This window comes from Pleurodeles waltl, chromosome 9 (genome assembly GCF_031143425.1).
Source record: "Pleurodeles waltl isolate 20211129_DDA chromosome 9, aPleWal1.hap1.20221129, whole genome shotgun sequence".
NCBI classification, from domain to species: domain Eukaryota; kingdom Metazoa; phylum Chordata; class Amphibia; order Caudata; family Salamandridae; genus Pleurodeles; species Pleurodeles waltl.
Window position 1 is genome coordinate 749,053,383 of NC_090448.1, and position 22,897 is coordinate 749,076,279.

Below are 22,897 nucleotides of genomic sequence, written 5' to 3' on the forward strand. Positions count from 1 at the left end.
ACACTTCCACAATCAATGAGACACAGTCAAACTCGACAGGGTCGAGATCGTACCTCTGCTTCGTATCAGCCAACCCATCCAGGATGTCAGGAGAACTGCTATCAGCAACAATGCAGTGCCCCCAAGTCCTCTAACAATAGTACTGGTTTAGATTAACTCCTTCCACTGGACTCAACCTGCGCATAATACTCGATGGTCACCCATGAGTGAAAAAAAGTCTGCCCAGAGACCAAGATGGTTTGCCAGATACCTCAATATGATGCCCCCCCTTGGGGCTGCATATGAGAGTACCGGGGAGGTGCCTCGGACTGAAGGTCTATACTTTCACATGAATGTTTGATTTGTAAAGAAGGGAGGTGGAGCAACACGCTCTGGGTTTGTGCTGTATGACCGTGTTATTTTTCTCTACATATCCCTTTGGGGATGGGAGTCTCCGTCCACCTATGAGTTGGGAGATACGGAGCGGGGGCTTGAGAGCAGTCTGCCTTGCACACCTTCCTGGGATTTCCCCTCTAGCATAGCAAACACATTATATTATTGTTTTCTGGTTTGTGTACCAAGGGATTTAGTATTTTGTTCCTTGTATTCAGGGCAATGGAACATTCTCTACAGGTCCGCTACTGGCCTAGAGCTGGATGGGGCTACTTGGCAGGCCTGCCCAGTGGGTGGGGGGAGTTGGGTCCCAGAGTTTCAGTTGTTGAAGTACATTGTTTGATATAAATCCTTGTTCAATGCATCTGTGTATGTGACATTCACTGGCATTTTGGAACCCCTTTTTCAGGGTGGGGTCGTGAGGGGGGGCTCTAGGCACACCATTTCAAGCACTGCATGGACCCCACTACTAAGATTGTAAGGTGGAATGTCAGAAGCATTGCCCACTTGGAGAAACGTAGACATGTGCATGCTTGCTTAAGGCAATATAGGTCCTTGATAGCCTTCTTACAGGAGACGCATATTTGTTGTGACTGTATTTGATTCTTAATGACGATGGAGGGGACAGATCTATGCCACCTCATTCTCTGGTTACGTTGGTGGTGGTGGAGGGGTGGATGGGGGAGGGGTTGCCGATTTGGGTGGCCCTGGGTGTCCGTTTCATACAGTGATCACATACTGGGCCTGAAGGGTCGATATGTGATTTTATATGGCCTGCTGGGAGGCCACGAAGTTTACCTGATTAACGTGTATGCACGTTGTGGCAGTACGAACGGTATAAAGGCACCGAGATGCGTTGATTTTGCTCAGGTAAGTGTTTTATTTTAAATTAAAGGGTTAACTGTTCGTTTCCAGGGAGCGTGGAGTGTTTGTCTTTTAGATTTTGGATAGGGATCTTTGTCTTTAACTGACGGTTTCTTCTGTCTATTCTTTTCTCCTCTTTTCCAGGTTATTCCGGTGGTCTTTCGGCTGCTTTCAGGCTCAGGGTACCGGAAACAGAAAGGACAGAAAACGCTACGGTAAGTGGGGTGGATAGCCACCTCTATTTCTTTCTTAGATCTTGACAGACTGGGGAAAATAGGGAAAATAAAGGTGGGGTTGTGTAAGTGAGGAGTGGAGGGGGACCAAGTGCTCACTGTCTGGGGTTCTTTTAGTGCCCGTGAAGTGTTTCACACGTGGAGTCCCGGTGTCAGAAAAGTCCTCCCACTCAGCCCCTTTTTACCACCCCTCTCCAGTCCTTTTCCCAGTAGTGTCCCGTTTGTGAGCCCACAAGGACCGTACCTTGTCAAGCCACGACCCTCCAGGGTCGTGGCTGGCGTTCTCGTGATCCGTTCATTGGTCTCCTTCGCCAGGGATACCCGGTTCCGACCTTTCAGGAAATACAGGACCTTTTCTGTAGGGTACGTCCGGCCAGCCGTCTCAGGAAATCTCCTCCTCGTCCTCGGCCTTCTTTCCTTCTTGTTCTGCTGCTCTCCTCGGGCTCCTCCTCCAGCGTCTCTCTCTGTACCTCCGTGTTCCCGGGGCTTTTCCGTGTCCCGGGCCGGAAACCCTCCAGGGTTACCCCGGCAACCTCGGGACGCCGGCCTCTCTGGCCGCGTTGCCGTGGAAACGCCGGGACGCGGAAATGACGTATAGGAGGAGTCCGGTACGTCACTTTCCGGACGTTCTGCCTTCGTGACCAGGCGTTCCCGGTCACACGCGTAATATTGATTTTCCTACCTTTTTAAAATCAGTAGCCATGCTGCTGCTTCTTTCCGTAATGCATATGTCATACTGGCGGGAGATAGCAACTGTGTCTCAAAAGGAAAATTAGACAGTTCCCATTCCCTATTACATACTACACCACTTGACCGATGACCTCTGTGTAGAAAGCTGGCCAGGTGTGTAGAGGACATCTATGGTGTTATCACCCTATACCAGATCAAGGTATCCCCTATTAGCGATGTTTGGTATCAGACATGTCGTAATCATACCCCAATACTGTTGCCAGTATTCGTTGTATGATTCCATGCACTCTGGGGGCTCGCCAGGTTCTGAGTTACCATTATGTACTTGGACACAGGTAGTCATCTGTGTCCAATACATGGGTAAAATGTCTTCCCCATTGCAGGAAGTTGGCTCCGTGTATACTATGTCAAAGTGAGAGATAGTGTGCACAGAGTCCAAGTGTTCCCCTTACAGGGTGATAGTGGCAAAATTAGATAATACTAATGCTCTATTTTGTGGTAGTGTGGTTGTCGTAGTTTGGACTCTTGTTCTGAGCAAGACTGCTGGTTTAAGGATAACAGTACTTTTGTTTATAGGCGACTGAGTCTTTCCTGCAACAAGTCGCAACTGTTGTCCCAACCTTACCGGCTCACTAGCAGTACCTCACCAGAAACACAATAGTAAAAGGTGATTTATGGCAGTCGCTTACGCATGGTCTCAAAGTAAGATATCTCAGGGTATGTCGTGGTTAAACGGAGATTACCCTTTTCTCACAGATATATTATGTCTCATACAACAACAGGCAATGACACAGATGCAGTAAAGTTATAATAGCTTTTTATTTAACATAACTGCAATTTGTGATTAGTTGCATGGACTGCAATGATTAGGATAATGAATATAGCAAGTAACAGTATTGTGAAGAAGAGAGTCATTGTTATGAAGACCCCCACCATTTTGCAATACATGAAAAAAGATATATATATAAGATGGAATATGCCCTATTACCCTCATGTGAATAGGCCTAACCTCCTACCTAAAGGAGAGCTTGGTTTGCTAAACCTAATCTGCCAAAGCCGTGTCCATGAGAGGAGCCCCGAACCCTCGTTACCTTGGAATGAGGTCTCTATCTCAGACTCCGTAGGGACACGAAGACTGGGTCAGCGTCAAGACGACTGCAGCATCGGTATCAGCGATGGTGGCGATGCCCTCTGGTCGGAATCCCTCTGATTATCTGTCTAAAGTGTGATGTATTTATACAGATCTACAAGGTCCCCTGACGTAGGTGTATTTCAAAACAATGGATAACAGGTGTGAGAAAGTAGCCTCTTTCTAGCCTTGTTACCCCCACGTTTGGCCTGTTTGTGAGTGTATGTCAAGGTGTTTTCACTGTCTCACTGGTATCCTGCTAGCCAGGGCCCGGTGCTCATAGTGAAAACCCTATGTTTTCAGTATGTTTGTTATGTGTCACTGGGACCCTGCTAGTCAGGACCCCAGTGCTCATAAGTTTGTGACCTATAGGTATGTGTTCCCTGTGTGATGCCTAACTGTCTCACTGAGGCTCTGCTAACCAGAACCTCAGTGGTTATGCTCTCTCTTTACAAATTGTCACTAACAGGCTAGTGACCAATTTTACCAATTTACATTGGCATACTGGAACACCCTTATAATTCCCTAGTATATGGTACTGAGGTACCCAGGGTATTGGGGTTCCAGGAGATCCCTATGGGCTGCAGCATTTCTTTTGCCACCCATAGGGAGCTCTGACAATTCTTACACAGGCCTGCCACTGCAGCCTGAGTGAAATAACGTCCACGTTATTTCACAGCCATTTTACACTGCACTTAAGTAACTTATAAGTCACCTATATGTCTAACCTTTACCTGGTAAAGATTGGGTGCTAAGTTACTTAGTGTGTGGGCACCCTGGCACTAGCCAAGGTGCCCCCACATTGCTCAGGGCCAATTCCCCGGACTTTGTGAGTGCGGGGACACCATTACACGCGTGCACTACATATAGGTCACTACCTATGTGTAGCTTCACAATAGTAACTCCGAATACGGCCATGTAACATGTCCAAGATCATGGAATTGCCCCCTCTATGCCATCCTGGCATTGTTGGTACAATCCCATGATCCCACGAGTCTGTAGCACAGACCCGGGTACTGCCAAACTGCCTTTTCAGGGGTTTCACTGCAGCTGCTGCTGCTGCCAACCCCTCAGACAGGTCTCTGCCCTCCTGGGGTCCAGCCAGGCTTGGCCCAGGAAGGCAGAACAAAGGACTTCCTCAGAGAGAGGGTGTTACACCCTCTCCCTTTGGAAAAAGGTGTTCAGGCAGGGGAGGAGTAGCCTCCCCCAGCCTCTGGAAATGCTTTCATGGGCACAGATGGTGCCCATTTCTGCATAAGCCAGTCTACACCGGTTCAGGGACCCCTCAGCCCTGCTCTGGCGCGAAACTGGACAAAGGAAAGGGGAGTGACCACTCCCCTGACCTGCACCTCCCCTGGGAGGTGCCCAGAGCTCCTCCAGTGTGCTCCAGACCTCTGCCATCTTGGAAACAGAGGTGCTGCTGGCACACTGGACTGCTCTGAGTGGCCAGGGCCAGCAGGTGACGTCAGAGACTCCTTCTGATAGGCTCCTTCAGGTGTTGCTAGCCTATCCTCTCTCCTAAGTAGCCAAACCCTCTTTTCTGGCTATTTAGGGTCTCTGCTTTGGGGAATTCCTTAGATAACGAATGCAAGAGCTCATCAGAGTTCCTCTGCATCTCTCTCTTCACCTTCTGCCAAGAAATCGACTGCTGACCGTGCTGGAAGCCTGCAACACTGCAACAAAGTAGCGAAGACGACTACTGCAACTCTGTAACGCTGATCCTGCCGCCTTCTCGACTGTTTTCCTGGTGGTGCATGCTGTGGGGGTAGTCTGCCTCGTCTCTGCACTAGAAGCTCTGAAGAACTCTCCCGTGGGTCGACGGAATCTTCCCCCTGCTACCGCAAGCACCAAAGAACTGCATCACCGGTACCCTGGGTCTCCTCTCAGCACGACGAGCGAGGTCCCTTGAATCCAGCAACTATGTCCAAGTGACTCCCACAGTCCAGTGACTCTTCAGTCCAAGTTTGGTGGAGGTAAGTCCTTGCTTCCCCACGCCAGACTGCATTGCTGGGAACTGCGTCTTTTACAGCTACTCCAGCCTCTGTGCACTTCCGGCGGAAATCCTTTGTGCACAGCCAAGCCTGGGTCCACGGCACTCTAACCTGCATTGCACGACCTCCTGAGTTGTCCTCCGGCGGCGTGGGACTCCTTTGTGCAACTTCGGGTGAGCACCATTTCACTCCTCTTCGTAGTGCCTGTTCCGGCACTTCTGCGGGTGCTGCCTGCTTCCGAGAGGGCTCCTTGTCTTGCTGGGCGCCCCCTCTGTCCCCTGACGCAATTGGCGACATCCTGGTCCATCCTGGGCCACAGCAGCATCCAAAAACCCTAACCGCACGACTTGCAGCTAGCAAGGCTTGTTTGCTTTCTTTCTTCAGGAAAACACTTCTGCACGACTCTCCACGGCGTGGGGCATCCATCCTCCAAAGGGGAAGTTTCTAGCCCTTGTCGTTCCTGCAGAATCCTCAGCTTCTACTGTCCAGTAGCAGCTTCTTTGCACCCACAGCTGGCGTTTCCTGGGCATCTGCCCACTCTCGACTTGATCGTGACTTTTGGACTTGGTCCCCTTGTTCCACAGGTACCCTCGTCTGGAAATCCATTGTTGTTGCATTGCTGGTTTTGGTCTTTCCTGCAGAATTCCCCTATCACGACTTCTGTGCTCTTTGGGGAACTTTAGTTCACTTTGCACTCACTTTTCAGGGTCTTGGGGTGGGCTATTTTTCTAACCCTAACTGTTTTCTTACAGTCCCAGCGACCCTCTACAAGGTCACATAGGTTTGGGGTCCATTTGTGGTTCGCATTCCACTTTTGGAGTATATGGTTTGTGTTGCCCCTATCCCTATGTGTCCCCATTGCATCCTATTGTAACTATACATTGTTTGCACTGTTTTCTAATACTATACTGCATATTTTTTGTATTGTGTACATATATCTTGTGTATATTTGCTATCCTCATACTGAGGGTACTCACTGAGATACTTTTGGCATATTGTCATAAAAATAAAGTACCTTTATTTTTAGTATATCTGTGTATTGTGTTTTCTTATGATATTGTGCATTTGACACTAGTGGTACTGTAGGAGCCTCACTCGTCTCCTAGTTCAGCCTAAGCTGCTCTGCTAAGCTACCATTATCTATCAGCCTAAGCTGCTAGACACCCTATACACTAATAAGGGATACCTGGGCCTGGTGCAAGGTGTAAGTACCCCTTGGTACTCACTACAAGCCAGTCCAGCCTCCTACAACAGGCATGCTTGGGACGGCAATTAATATCAACAATCCCTCGAAAGTATAGAGAGGGGAAATCCCTAAGTGTGAACACCTACTGTTTGTTTCTCTTTGGTGCTTGATCTTGACGCCTTGGCGCGGTGACACGAGTCTATAAGCCAGCGGCTAAGCTAACTCCTGCTATCCCATTAAAACAAACTGGGATTCACTACATGGTCGAGCAGTAGGCTTATCAGAGGGTAGTGTTAAGCATTTGTTGTACACGCACAGGCAATAAATGAGAACACACACTCAAAGACTTAACTCCAAGCTAATAGGTTTTTATTAGAAAAATATTATTTTCTTAATTGATTTTAGAATCACAAGATTCAAATTTTAGGTAAGTACATATATTGTAAGGTAGTTCACACAGGTAAGTACAGAACTTTGATTTAAAACAGTAGTACACAGTTTTGGCAAAAATGGCAATAAGCTATTTTAAAAGTGGACACAGTGCAAAAATCAACAGTTCCTGGGGGAGGTAAGTATTGTTTAGTTTCTCAGGTAAGTAAAGCACTTACAAGTTCAGTCTCCTGGGCATAGGCAGCCCAGTGTTGGGGGGTTCAAGGCAACCCCAAAGCCATCGCACCAGCAACACAGGGCCGGTCAGGTGCAGAGGTCAAAGGAGGGCCCAAATAACATAGGTGCCTATGGAGAACAGGGGTGCATTTTTCAATAAGTCCCACACTGACATCCATGTGGGTTTATCGTGCTGAGAAGTTTGGTACCAAACTTCCCAGATTTCAGTGTAGCCGTTATGGAACTGAGGAGTTCGTGTTTGAAAAACTCCCAGACCATATACTCTTTATGGCTACCCTGCACTTACAACGTCTAAGAATTGGCTTAGACACTGTAGGGGCATAGTGCTCATGCAGCTATGCGCTCACCTGTGGTATAGTGCATCCTGCCTTAGGGCTGTAATGCCTGCTAGAGGGGTGACTTGCCTATGCCACAGGCAGGGGGTTGTGGGCATGGCACTCTGAGGGGAGAGTCATGTTGACTCTTTCTCCCCAACCAGCACACACACGCTGTGAGGCAGTGTGCATGTGCTGAGTGAGGGGTTCTCAGGGTGGCATAAGACATGCTGCAGCCCTTAGAGACCTTCCCTGGCCACCGGGCCCTTGGTACCAGTTACAAGGGACTCATCTGTGTGCCAGGGCTGTGCCAATTGTGGGAGGCTACAATGGCTGGCTTAGAGACACATTTTGCGTTGGCTCCCAAAACATACAGCAGCCCATGGGGAATCCCTGGTGCCCCAATAGCCTAGGTACCTAAGAACCATTTACTAGGGACTTGCAAGGGGGCACCAGTATACCACTTGTAGGGTGTGCAAAGTCCTACACAACCAAATTTAGAGGGAAAGAGCACAGTCACTGGGGTCCTCCTGGTTAGCAGAATTCCTGTGAAAACAGTCAAAGCATACTGACAGAAGGCAAAAAGTGGGGGTAACCATGCCAAAAAGAGGGTACTTTCCTACACCCTGTACTTTGATAAGGTAACTGAGACTTGAGGATACATGGTGGATTCGCAACCCAGACACCTTGCAGTTTTCATGTTACTCCTCTGCAGCAGGCATTCATAGTTGCCTGGATTACTACCTCATCTCAGAGGGCTTGGCCCCGGAAGCGTCAAATGCGGTATATCTACAGCGGTTTCTCTGACTGTCACACTGTGCTTCTTACTCTTGGGAAACGCACCAGGAGATACAGTTATGGCATATGCAAGTGGAAGCAGACCCCCCCCTTATAACAGTCGGTTGCACAATCACTGTCCCTTTACTTCCAAGAAAATTGTGGTACATCCACCTGTAAACAACAAACTGGGAGGCAATGAATTCCATAGTGAGGGGAGTCTGTCTTAAGGTCACATGTGGGATCCACAAACAGCTAGAGAGGGATATCCAGGACCTCGAGAAGGACTTGGGACAAATGAACAGTATCTTCAATCCAGGTCTGACTGCCTGGAAGAATGGAGCGAAACCCGTGGAACGTACGGTGCCGCCTAGAAAAACATCTGTACACAGCTCTTTGTCAACGACTCCATGCCAAAGATGATAAAACTGGACCCATGCTAGCTAAACTGGTCAAGCAGGAGGACTCCCACAGCCCTATCCTGACAATGACTGATGCCAGAGACCATCTGGTATATTCCCAAAGCACCATCAATGATATATTCCGTTTCCATCTTAGCTTATGTTATGCCTCCCCGCCACATATACCCATAAGTGACATTGAGGACTACCTATCCCAGGTGACACTTTCCACACTTACCTTGGACGTCTGTGAGGAGCTAGATTGGCCTCTCACTAAGTAGGGAATAACAGAGATCCGGTCCCTCAAAACATTCAGGATTCCTGGAAGTGACAGCTTCCAGGCAGAGTTTCATCACAGATACACAGACATAATAGCGGATAAACTCTTGGAGGGCCATGGGGAATGGCTACAATGAGGTTGGCTCCCCCACACCATGCTTTAGGCATTTATAATCATGGTCTCACAGCTGGAAAAAGACCCCACTACGCAATCAGCACACGGGCAGATTTCCCAATTAAAACTAGATGTCACGCTGGTGAGTAGTATATTAGCCTCTCGTCTTCCTACTCATCTTTCATCATTAGTACACTCAGACAATTCTGGTTCATTCCTAAACGCAGAACCCTACATAACTTAAGCTGTTTGGCCCGTGTTTCTCATTCCGCACAGTTCATCCCAGAGGACATGGCCCTAGTGTTCCTAGTCCTAGAACAGTCCTTTGATTCCCTCCATTGCCAATACTTGTGGCATGTGCTGCAGAAATTCGGCATCGGCCCAGACTATATATGTTGGGTCCAACTCCTTGGCACAGACTCTTGTGCCCGGGAGAAAACCGGTACAGAGGTGGCAAAGGTCTTTGCTCTTGTGGCAGGGGGACACAACAGGGGTGTACCATCTCACCACTTCTATTTGTGCTGACTATGGAGCCCCTGGCCGAAAGCCTTCTCCAAACATAGCATCCATGGGGCATTCCAACTGGGAAGACCACTTATATGGTCTCCCTAAATACCGACGACACCCTGGTATATCTTTGTAGTCCCTCAGAATCGATGCATCTTCTTATGTCGGCGCTGTGGGAATGCGAGAAAATTTCGGACATGAGTCCATCCCTCTAAATCTAAATTATACCCCCTGAGCTCCCTGTCCGGTCAACCACGAGAGCACCTCCTTTCATTGATGATTCCCTGGAAGGATACTGATGTGTGATATTTGGGAATTCGGCTGGCACCCATGGCATAGTCTTTCTATGATCTAAATCTACGGAGAGTCATATCGGGCCTCCAGTACTCTGTAAACTTCTACGGTGCTGTTTATTCTGAAAATCAATAAAATATATGTAAAAAAATAAAAATAATGGGGGTCGCATCTGTCCTTTTAGTGAAGCCAGATTTGCATACCAAAGGCAGTAGGCTTCTTTGAAGCCCCCTGCCCTGGAATGCAAATGTGCATGTCTTCCTGTTAGATAGGGTATGTAAAACCGCTCACAGAGCAAGCTTTGTTTCTGACCGCCGAAGAGGAAAGGCTTTCACCCTAAGTGGTCACAAGTATGTCTGGTGGTGGCAGGCTAGTTAAAACTAGTCAATGCACACACTGGTAGTTGGTAGGTTTTCAGGGGGCACCTCTAAGGTGCCCTCTGGATGCATGTATTAAATCCATAACTGGCATCAGTGAGGGTTTATTAATACAAGATGTTTGATACCAAACCTTCCTATTTTTAGTGAAGACATGTAGCTGGGGAACCCATGTCGAGCAGTGTCCAGCACATGTACTTAAATAGCTTCCCTTTCCACTCACTATATATGAGAATTGACAAAGACATAACAGGGGCATATCTGCTCTTGCAGGCATGTCCTCACTTGTAATATAGTGCCTTATGGCTGTAAAGCCTGCTGTAGGGTGACTTACATATATTGCTTACAGTGTTTAGAGAACAAGGCACACAGGCTGTGTGGAATATTGTGTTTTAACTTTTAGCTGCATCAAGACAATAGACACAGCCTGAAATGGCAGTCTGCATGTGCTAGATGAGGGTTCTCGGAGTGGCACAATACATGCTGCATCCCTTGGGGGACCCATGCGCTAGATACCCAGGGGTACCATTTACTAGGCCAACTGGGAAACAATTGCCCAGTTTTAGGGAAAAATCTGGCACTGGGGACCTGGTTACCAGGAACACAGTGCACTTTATGTCAAAACTGTATAGAATACAAGGTCAAAAGTGGGGATGACCATGTCAAAAAGGGGCACTTTCCTACATGCAGCTGCAACCCACCGAGCTATGCACTAATTGAAAATGACTCATCTCTTATGTGGGTTGCCAAATGCGATCAAAAGCTTATCTGACCTCCTAAAACTATCAGTTCTCTCCAGACAGAATTTCAAACATCTTCTTATATCAACAGAATGTTGTTGGATTTGAAAGAAAAAAAAAATACTTTAAACAGAACTGGCTCATTCAGTTGGAACTCTGAAGGTACTTTAGACATAAATTTGGGGGTATTTCTGAATACTACACCTCTATCAGTGTGAACTTGGAGAAATTGCTTTTTCATCAGAAGGGCTGCATTTCATCGACTCTACAAGCTGATGTTAATGCCAAAATTAGGGCTACCTTCCATGAGAGGCACTTTATTCATGCCCTATGAATCAGATTGAATGGTGCTTGCATAAGCTGTGTCAGGACTATATTGAGTTGCCAAATCCCTGGGGATTTTGGGCCAGATGTAGCAAAGGTTTTTCCCCATTCTGTGTCTATGAGAAAAAGTGTTTGTACATATGGCCCTTACTTATTGTGGGAAGAGGGCTGGACTGATCGTGGCAGGCATCGGGTGTTTCCCTAGAAAGGCTGGAAGGGTAGGATCCGGTTTTTCACCGGTGGTCGGTTTGTAACTGACAGCTGGTTTTGCAGCAGTGCTAAAACATCAGCTCCCAGTTAACAAAAGAACAGAAGCAGTAGGGCTTGCCCCTCCACTGACCAGAGGGCTGGTCTGACAAAATTGCTAGTGCAGCTTTGGGTTCTCAGTCATGCCTTTGAAAAGTATTTTCTCATGTTATGATAAAATAAAGGTTTATCAAGTTATTTTCTGAAATGGAAGTTTCAAGCCACATGAACTTCAGCACAGACAAGGACTAAGCCCAACCAGGCAACAATTAAAAGATAGTGAAGGATCTGATGAAGAATTGCAAACATAGAACGTACATTTTGTTGTTCACACCAGTTACAAAACCTTCGCCATATAGCACAGTAAGTCTTATTTGTTGATACAGACCTTTCCTGCCCTTGGGTTTTTCTGCAGTTTTTCGGAATGGCTAGACTTGAAAATTCAATGTGTTCAGTAGCAAAGAGTGGAGCTTCAGAGGTCCTGGATCTGGATGTTGGATTTGAACTTTGGCTCTGGTCTGGAGGTTTTGCGGCAGCACAAACAGACATTTGCAAAGCTTTCAAGAGCATAAGCCATGCCAAAAACCAAAATTGCCCTGGCCATGCTGGTGCAAGGAGAATTAAATCAGCATGGTTCCCTTCTCACCTTCCTTAGCACCTGCGGTACTAAGGGAAAAATGTCAAAAGCATGTGCAAACATCAATGGTCGATAGGGCATTCTCCCAAGATCCTGGGAACCTCTACCTGCTTTCATGGAATTTGCATTTGTAATTTCCATCTGTTGCAAAAAAACAAAAACATTCTTCAGTTTGCCCCAATTCCAAACATCTTGTCAATCTGGATATGAAGTCCTATTTGTGACAATCAGGTGCACTGTGACTAAGGGCATCTTCCCCACTTGCTGTCTTGCTGCTACAGATGTTCTACTGTTAAAGACTACTCTGTGCTGTATTGTCCAATATCAGAGGCCCTGTGCTTCTTTCAATAACTCCTTTAATTTGGTTCTTCCTTGTTTAATTATATACAAAATTGTATTGTCCTGTTTACCAACAAGGAGATGGGCTTCCCATTCTTACAACATCATAATAAACACTGCGGGCTCTATGAGGAAACTGTGACCCTTAGACATGTTGTACCTTTTCATCCACCACCCCATCTGTCTTTCATCTTTATTATTACTTCGATATTGTCATTGAAATGCCCTTCTACACGGAGCCTTTGACTGTCCATTTACTCGTGGAGAGGACACACATGCAAAAGTCAGAGAGGAATCAATGGAATACAAGAGAGAATATGGCTATAAGACATTTGAATTATTGTACCATATTCTGTCTGTTAAGACTGTGTTTGGGTTGATAGGTCTTGCAACCCGTTTAACTTCTTCTCGGGAAGCAACAGTTTTCCTTTCCTTGTATTCAAAATTGATCCCAGAAATTGAATTTTGGTACACTAACTTATTAAAGACTTCTGCATGTTGACTTTTAATCCTTAATACCGGAGTAAGCTCAAACATGATTGACTTGAATTTCTGACCATGCTGTACAATGAACCTTTATTTAATCAGCCAGGGGCCCAAATATGGAAAAACTTGATGGCCTTGTTTCTTTAAATGAACTGTGACTGGCGACAAGCATTTTGTAAATATCCTTGGCGCTGACTTCAGACCGGAGGCAGTACTTTGAAATGATAGTGGCAACCATCCACCTGGAAACACAGATATTTTCAATGGCTGGAGCGAGCAGGAATGTGCAAATAGGCATCTTGCAGGTTTAAAAAGTTGAAAGATTTCCTGCAGGAATAACATGCAAAACGTTTGTTTCTTAAGGAAAACAGTGGTTCATTCTCCTGTCATTTGTATGATTAAAAGAACTGAGAATAGAATCCTGAATTTTTCTGGGATTTGGTTATGCCTTTTTAGTTTCCTATTTTGCATCATGGAGAGAATTATTTTCTTTTGCACCTTTTTAGATGTAGATATTGCAAACTGGTTGGTGATGTTTATGGAGATGTTTTGATAAACTCAAAAGCATCCTTTTCCAATAGTTCGAGGACTCATCTGTCTTTTGTGATTAAGCTCCAAGCTTTTCAGCAAAAGGAAATATTTCCACAAACTGGCAGTGTTTCTTGGTGACTGGTACCTGCGCTACATCACGGTCTTCTTCCAGTACACTGCAATGTGGACTGAGCAAGCACTTCTTTGTCTTGGTATACTTCTCAAATATGATGTTGTTTATGGCCTGTATGGAATAAGATCTGGTTGATGCTGCACATGGTATGGTTGATAGCTGTACTGCGGATATCCCCCTTTATAGGGTGGCTCTACCACTATATGGCCAAAAGGGATGTTGTCCGCAGCTATCTGGCTGTTTTCATTTCCGTTTTTATGCTTTGGAGCCTCATCTACTGGTTTCTAAAAAACAGAATGTATAAAATTCTATTTTGCACTTCTGGTCTAAAAGAAGAACCCAGCCACCCCTGCCCTTCTAGGACAGCCACTTCCACCAACTTACTGAATCCTGTGTTTGGTAAGTCCACTGATGCATCTATGATTGCAACAAATGTTATTTCTCCTCACTCAGAATAGTTAGTGCCTCATTCCTTTATATCTTCTGTTCCAGAATAGAGGGTAGGTCAGACCACACCTGTTGGTCAAAGCAAACTAAAAATGCAAGGGCATTTGCAGCTCTGAAGGTTGTTATTGCAGATGAAACTCTTTTCCCAATATCCTCAAGGTCTTTGCTTTTAGAAGATGCTGTGCAAGGAACGGAAAAGATTCCCTGACCTTCTTAAATATGTTGGTGTAGTGTCTGGTGCTTTGTACTTGTTGTCCAGTCTACAGACTACTGCAGATACTACTGCTGGAATCTGCATGACTTGAATTCATTTCATATACGACTGATAAGCAGAACTGATCTTAGTGATTTCCTAGGAGCATCTCAAAAGTCGCACAGAAAACAGTCTAAGGCTTTAAGTGGAATGAGCAAATCAAATAGTTTAGAGATTTTTTTAATAATGGCATGAAATCTGCTACACAATCAAGTGGAATATCCCACAGTCAGTAGGTCGCGTTGGAGAACCCCACAACAGAGCCATAAAATCATTCCAATCAGGGGTTTTTGATGAGTGCCTTGTGTCATCCTGGTCATTATCAGATGTGAACTCTGTTGGAGTGAGTGTAGAAGGCAAATTAGCAGTATGTGGTGTTTATTCTGGAGATACAGTCTGTGTAACCGGTTCTGTCAGTTGAGAACTAACAGTAGCTTTGTGCGGACCCTGACTTGGGGTAACTTGCAGTAGATTCTTACCTGGAAATTACCTAATAGTCTGCCAGAATTATTCTTAAATCTCTCACCAATGCTATTGGGTTTTTATTTGTCTCGTGATTAGGACAGTGCTGTTACCATAGTAGGTTTCCTATTTGTGGTGTGGTTACTAATGAAATAGTTGGGACTCTTCTCCAAAGGTTCAAAATTCCTTGGATGGTATGGCTCATCATGTGATCCATTATGACGGTGAGGGGAAATTTAGGAGAGAAAATGGGATGTTCTGAAGCTGTGGAGATGGAGTTTTTGAGTGAGTATGTGGCTACCTTGGTGAAGATGGTTGTAGTTGAAACTTAGGCTTCTTATGCCCCTATATTACCTCAGGAAATTCACTGTGCTGCTTGGATTGTTCCATAGCTTGCTTTGAGGTAGGTGGATCTTCTAATGGAACTGTTTCAGAGACAACTGTGTTTTTCTTTAGACTGAGAGCTCTTATTGGTCTTTTTAGATGTATTTGAAAAAAGGTTTGATTCCTCATCTGAAGCACCTTCCTCCCTTTATTTTTGAAGTAGCAACAAAAGCCTTTCCTCCCTAACCTTCAAGGTTTTTGCAGACAACGTTTGTGCATGGCATGTCTTGTACTCTTCAGGCTTGTGAGATGGGTGTAGGCAATAAATACTATCTTTACGATGTTCATCTCTTTTTATCATAAGAGTCCCAAGGTCCAAAAAGATGTTGGTAACACAGGAATGGAAGGCTTCTTCAGTAACCACACCTATTAACTAACCAGTAAAAAGAAACCTAAAGAAAAAAGGACTTACCTCAGTAAAATTGAGCAGAAAGGGAACTCCCTTCAAAAGGCATGCAGTAGAAATCAGAAGCATGGTGGCCTCTCAGAATGTGGTCTTCAGACTGTCTCTGGCTGAAGTTTGATTCATTCTAAATGATGTGACTAGGCCACTAAATCGCCCTTGTTACAGCTTTAGCGGTATGTTTAACTGCTACAGTAATGTTACCATTGACAACAGAGATGATTCAAGCATGTGAATCTAAGAAAGACCAAATACTGGAGAACACATGATGCTGAACTACTACTGCCTGCTTCTTCCTTTGCCTGGATACAGAGGTTCCCGTTTTACTGGGATCAACCCCTTCAGTAATTCTGAGCGCAATCCCACCCTCAGTTCACCACTGGAAAAGGCACACAGTTACTTACATGCATTGGAGATGCAGCATCAGGTTGGACACTCTAAATGGAGAGAAATAAAGAAAACAAAAATAAATCAGAATACATCTCTTTTGCCAAAGAAACACTAAATGAACTGCAAGAGATGTACAAAAGACAGAGGGTTTGCTGATGAAACTTGGCTACGGGTCAGAGTTCAGGTTTCTTTTGAAAATGGTTTTGCCACTCTCCAGAACATTAGCAGAAAGTTATTTGACTAATCCTATCCAGGCAGCAGTGCAATAAGTCAAACTGCACAATAGTACCATATATTCTTGGTTCTACTAGTCTACTTCCTGTACCAGACGGCGCCTATATATAGTGAACAGTTATATTCTTAGTAAAATAAATGGGTAAGAATCTATTGTGCAGACGACCACAAGTGTTTAGAGCACTTTCTAAGGAAAACCTGCAACTTTCCATGAGCAGTTTTAGAAGGTTGTGCTTCTTGTGTTTATATTTAGCATGAAATTATCCTGTTAAAAGTATCAATACTGTTGTCTGGATGTAAGTGGGGTATAAAAGTAGATTTGGGTCTAAGCCCACTCTCCAGGCTGAAGTTGGGTGAGATATCCAAGTCTGATAAAATCTCGGTCATAAAAGAAGGAGCATCAGTCTGAGATTAACAGTAATTGTATATCCTGTATATCCTAAATAGACTTGGATATTTCACCAAACTTAAGTCTGGACATTGGGCTTAGACCCAAATCTACTTGAATACCCCATTTACCTCCAGAAAACAGTACTGATAAATTTTACAAGACAGTCACTAAGGATCTACAGACATTTGAGGATCATTTTCAAGCTGAATATAAACACAATTTAACCATAGAAGAACGCAGGGCACTCAATAAACTTACTCAACAGCCCAAGATAGTGATGATTAAGGAAGCAGACAAAGGGGGAAATATTGTTATCATAAATAAAGAAGACTATATAGCAGAGACAGATAGGCAACTTTTAGACAGACATGCTTATCTGAAACTTTCAGACAATCCACGCCCAGACATCACCAAACGGATTCAAAACAAGCTAACCCATTGGCGGGATCTCTGCCTTACTTAGGATATGAAATATAACTATATGTTCAACACCACAAGCCCCCTGTATATATATATATATTGCCTGAAATACACAAGGCGGGCAATTTCCCTTCCGGGGAGACCCAATATATCCGGTATTGGTTCACCTACTGAGCACATCTATGAAGTTATCGATGTGCCCCTACAGCCCTTAGTGCAGATCCTATCATTCTATATATGGGATACACATGATTTGCTAATTAAATTGGGGATTTAGAGTGGACAGATAGAATCTGTCAAGGTGGAAGAACTGATTATGTCACACACAATAAAGGACTTTAACTTCATTTGGTTTCTATGTATCCTTACTACAGAGAATTGGAAAAATATTGGACTAGGTGTTTGGAGTGCATTTGGTATTTTCTGAACTCTGAAAACTACAAACAACTAGAGCCCTTTTGTAAGATGTGAGCAAGGATTGAACTGTAAAATGTTTGGTTTCAGCTAGTGAAAACACATCCAACTTGGATTATTCAGAAGCATAAATCTGTTAATTTGTATATGGACTTCAGAATCTTCATGAGATACTGGAGCAGAGCTTGTACCTGTGCAGGTGAGATGTGTACAGGTGCCCATTGAGATCAAGAAAAAGAGAAAAAAGAAAAACACTCTCCTGAACCTCATGAGCAAACCTATGTTGATAAAAAGGCCAGTATGCTACGGACTCCAGAATCTTAAGAACAGCATTAAGATTTATGGCATAACACTAAAAATACTAGGAAACTAATGTCTGGCATAAAACAAATAGAAAACAGATCAATAAATTAACAGTGGGAAGTACTGGTGCCAATGTCACGCTAAGCAAGTAAGCACAGGGAATGTTTGTATCAGTCTCTTTAGTATTTTAATGAAATTAGGTAACCAAGTCTGTTTTTTGTCCAAATCTAATGCCCTTCACATATTCTACAATCAAACTGTATCTGTTTGCCTCCCAAACTGTTATTACTTATGTAATGTAGTTCTGTTGCTATGTATGTGTGTATGTGTGTATGTGTGTATGTATATATATATATATATATATATATATATATATATATATATATATATATATATATATATATATATATATATATATATATATATATATATATCTCATCAAAATACTGAATTATTGTTATATAAATACAAACATAAATAAAGATCTAAAAAACATAAGAAATCGTCAATGGGGTCAGATGCCATTGGAGGTCATTTAGGAGATTTGGTTAAACAAAAGAAGCTAAAGCCCATACATAGCCAAAGAATGTAGATCAGCAAATATGTTTGTTAGTTGCTGTTTTAGTGTACAGCAGGCCCAGACTTACCTTCAGAAGGGAGTACTGGCAACTGGCAATAACTAAGCAGAACTGGAATACCCAGATGTCACGGAAGAAGCCTTCCAGCAGTAGGAGGTAACCAAGGAAGGCCACCAGGCAAGCCAGAGACACTACAAAAATGTTCTCACAAATACGGCGATTCCTAAACCCAAACACAATAGAACAAAAAATTAGAAGATGTACTTGAGTCAAAAACAGAACACAAGTTTGGAAAATATAGATTCAATGAAATAATGACCCCTTCAAACAGTCAAAACCTTCCTCACATGCCAAAGATTATGGAAAGCAAAAATAGTTTCTACTCCATAGCAAATCCATCTCCATAACCTCTCTATAAAATGTTAGGGTAGTTCTGCAAATGTTTGCAAAAGTTGTTGCTATATTGAGTCAGCAACAAAGGGGCTATTTTTGCTGATGGAATGACTTCCACAGTAAAGTGTGCTAACAGTGATGAGCCATTACTGACTGTATGTCTTGTTCAGGCTCTTGGAACTCACCGGTCTAGTAGTGCCAGAAGGGCCAGGCGGTCATAGCGCACTCTCATCCAGCGTCCAGGAAGAACCCAGTACTTGTAATACTGCTTGGGCTTGGACTTGTCCTCGATCATTAGTGTGTTTTCTCTGCATTCATGAAGTGACTCCTGATCAAGTAGATCAAACTGTGCAGAAAGTGGGACAAAAGGTGAAAGGTATAAGCAAGCCCAAGCTCATGGCCCTTGAACTCTCTACTCAGCTCCTACAATCAATCATTACCTTTCTTCCTAATGCACACAGAAGCAAGAGATAGAAGGGGAGGACCTCACACATGTACAACTCACAAATAAGGAGTGTTGTTTCCATGTGCAAGTTCCCCATATACTATACATTGTCACACATGGCAACAGAAGACTGTTGCAAGCCAAAGGCAGTGCACGGAATGGTCTCTGATGTTGGCCAAAAGTTTCCTCTTCTGTGCCTTGAAAACACTATTACATTTCCAAGCAGCAATTCAAGAGACTTGAAAATCAGTATCATTCTACACTGCAACCATTTACAAAAAACACTATTCAAAAATTCCAGCCAGTGAAACAGCAAGCAGAATGAATTACGGAATCTGTATATCTGCTGTCTGCCAGACAACAATGATCCTCCAGTCAACAACCTTAAAAGCTATGGTCTGCCTTTTAACTTGATAGTTAATATTCATGTCACCACAAAAGAGGCAGCAAACCCTACTAGTGCCCAGCTGAAGCAGGACTCTTTGCAACTGGCTGGTGAGGCTTGCATGTCAGACCCGAGTGGACGTGTACAATTAACAACGACCTCCAGCAGCTGAAAACATGTAGTTGAAGCCCCAACGAGTTGTTGGAGTTTTTGAATGGCATGTTTATACTACCATGACAAGCCCTATTTGCAAGTCAATGTTTGTCTCTAATGACTGCGCCACATGATTGCAAGCGCTTATTAAAACCAGGAGGGAAAAGAAAAACTTGAGAATCTTTAGTCTGCTTCAGACTCTATGAAGCACTTCAAGGTTTAGAGAGTGAAGCAAACATTGTTTTGCTTTATGAATTCAGCATTATTTTGCTCAGTAAATAAGACAACAGATTTTAAGACTGTTCCTTTTACTGTAGATGATCATTAGTAGTTTCTAGTGTGTAACTACAACCTACATGGACTACTTTGTTCATCTGATACAGAAACAGACTTTAGGGAAAATGCATGCTGGATTAAGTGAAAATTCAAATGTCAAAATATCCATTGGCTGCATTCATGTGATGATATTTTGAACAGACTTGGCAGAAATGAACCCTTCTCTAAAAGAGTTTGGGAATTTCTTTCTTATTAAAAACTGTCAGGAAAACGTGGACATACTATATATTATGTACTGTATATATGGTCGGAGCAGACCATACAAACAACACTTAAGGTTTTTTCGAGTACCAGGCAGGACATATTTTGGGACCCACAGTTCTAAACAATGCAGAATTGTTTGCCTATTTTCAAAATAATTCAAACCCTTGTTTGTTGATTAATATGACATTTTACAGTAAAAGGAGGCATGCAAAAACAGCACAAAGCTCAACCTGCCAGGCTCAGTGTTGAACCATCCAATTCTTAAGCTCATAAGACTTACGAATACAGCACTTGAAACTGTAACTTTAATTGAGGGAGATCACAATTGGAAATAAATTCCCCTTTATTCAGTTATCATTCTCACTGCAACAGCAAAAACCTAAGCAAAGCTGTTAGGACTTTGATACTTTAATTAGGTGAAACTGGATAAATTTGGGATTGATTAACTTTGATTGACTATCTCCTCTCCTTCTCCCATTTGTACCCTTGTCTGGCTTGATACAGACCTTCGGTTGTGCTGAGTAAGAGAAACAGAAGAGGGTGGGAGACAGGGAAAGGACACAGAGGTAAAGAGAATTGTACAAGGTGATAGGTGAAGCACAGTGAAAATGGAATTAGAGGAAATGGACGGAAAGGAGTACAACAAAGAAAGATATACAGAGACAGAGATAGAAAGGGAAAGGTAGAGAAAGAGTGAGAGACATAAGTATATTAGAGTGAACCAGAGAAATCAATAGTTATGTGGAAGGCGATATAAAGAGAGGAAAGCAGGGTATATTTAAGGGGCAGGAAGAGAAAGAAAGGTTAGGTAGAACGAGAAGGGAGTAACTGGTTTCTTTTGCAGCATGAAGACTCTTCTAGATCCACATGTTGTGCATAGATTATGTATTTGTATTATCTCCCCTACAGATGGGGTAATGAGGAAGGTGTGGAGGAAAGTAACTTAATATTGACTGCCCCACAACTTCTTCCTTGCATGTGTCTTAAGTCTACACAGTGTTTCAAGAAATGTATGGTTAAGCACCATGTAGTCGCTCTGCATATATCCTGTACTGATATCCTTATCATGAATGCCAGTGTAGCTCCTTCTTCGTAGTGGAGTGAGCTTTTGGTTTGTCCCCAGTATTTACTTGCCATTACGTTGGTACTATTCACCTGGAAAAAGTATTTTGCAAAACACCAGTTCTAAATGCATGTGGTGAATGCCTCACAAAGAACTGGTTGGTTTTCCTAATACACAGTTCCATTCATATGGTACATCACTGCCCTTATGACATCTAGAGTATTTAGGGTTATCTCTGCTGAATTAAGAGGTTTCTGGAAGAATGTTGGAAAGGCAATGGCTTGTTTGATGTGAAAAAGTGAAGCCACATTAGGTAAGAACTTGGGCGGTATTTTCATGATAAACTTATCGTTGCATATGTTTAGGTATGATTCTGGTACGGTGATCGCTTGCAATCTTCTAACTCTCTGTAGAGATGCAACAGTGACAAATGGTGCTTTCAATATTTGAAATTTGAGGGAAGCCCCAACCCACAGGACTAGATTCAGATTCCAGATTCCAATGTGGCACAGGATTATTGTGCTAATGGTAAGTCTTATAGCCCCTTCCATAAACTTCTTGATGACAAGTATGCCAAATATCTACCTTGTGTGTGCTCCTGTTATTATGCATAACAGACTGCAGTTCAATATGTGTGCGAGGTGTCTTACTACTAGTTTCTTGAGATGGAATTTGTTCTAGTCGCACCACACAATGTGTTTTTCATTTCATGGAGAAGCCCTTTCATCAAAAGTCTGCATTGCTCACTTATTACATTTAGTGCTTTTTTTACGCAATTGCAAATGACTGCACTACTCGACTTCATTAGCAAAGCTATCAGTTGCAGTACTCTTGGGTTTCAGTTGTTCGGAGTTCATCTGCAAAAGTGTTTTCTACCACAGAGATGTGGTGTGAAATAAGTTGCTGTTCCTCACAAATGCCCTCTTGGCAACAGACTGAGCCAGTTTTCCTAGTGGATAGAAGACTATATCCCTTGTTTGTTAAGGTACAACCTATCAGATATGTTGTTCATGGGGATCTGTATCCGCCTGTTTTCCATTAGACTTTTGAAGTTTTTAAGGGCCACTAAAATTGTTCGGCCTCCTGTTGGGGGACCATACCCCCCTTAATTTCAGCTATGCAATGTGCATTCTCTAAAACCCACCCCCTCAGGCCACACGGGACGCATATCTTTTTATGATGGCCCGGGGTAATGGTGAAAGAACTCCTGATTAGCATGCTGTCCTTGTTCCACAATTATATCTCCTTGCTGACCTTGTGTGTTAAAACCACTAGATCCTCTCATTTCCCTAGAGATTGCGACTGTTTCCTCCTACCCAACGTCCACGTTCTACTCTAAGTCCTGAGTTGTTCCTAGGGCAGGTTCAGTTACTTATCTAGGTTTCTTTGGACCGAACGACATAGGGTATCTTGTGATGACCATAGCTGTCTCAAAAGCTAGGGTGTCTTATGATGGACATAGCCACCTCAAAAACTATTTCCATTTTAAAGAGGAACTCATTTTTAACCTCCAGTGGCTTTTTTTTCCCTCTTGACATCAATGACATCAGAGGCCTTTTTGTCCCTATGGGACTTTTCCTTAGAGAGTGCCATTCTCGCTCTCTCCCTTTTCAGGGTCGAGCCTGCGTCGCATGCGCTTGCGTGTGC

The 22,897-nt window shown here is 43.7% G+C and overlaps 1 protein-coding gene across 3 annotated transcripts in view; it reads right to left on the reverse strand.

Moving 5' to 3' along the window:
- Positions 1–22,897, reverse strand: part of PCNX3 (pecanex 3) — a 707,803-nt gene that overhangs the window by 481,810 nt on the left and 203,096 nt on the right. For all 3 annotated transcript variants that reach the window (XM_069207883.1, XM_069207884.1, XM_069207882.1), the window contains 3 exons: positions 18,850–19,010; positions 18,341–18,494; positions 15,946–15,978 (listed from right to left, as the gene is read on the reverse strand). In XM_069207883.1, coding sequence (XP_069063984.1) covers positions 15,946–15,978; positions 18,341–18,494; positions 18,850–19,010 — 348 coding nt within the window. The remainder of the gene's footprint in view (positions 1–15,945; positions 15,979–18,340; positions 18,495–18,849; positions 19,011–22,897) is intronic.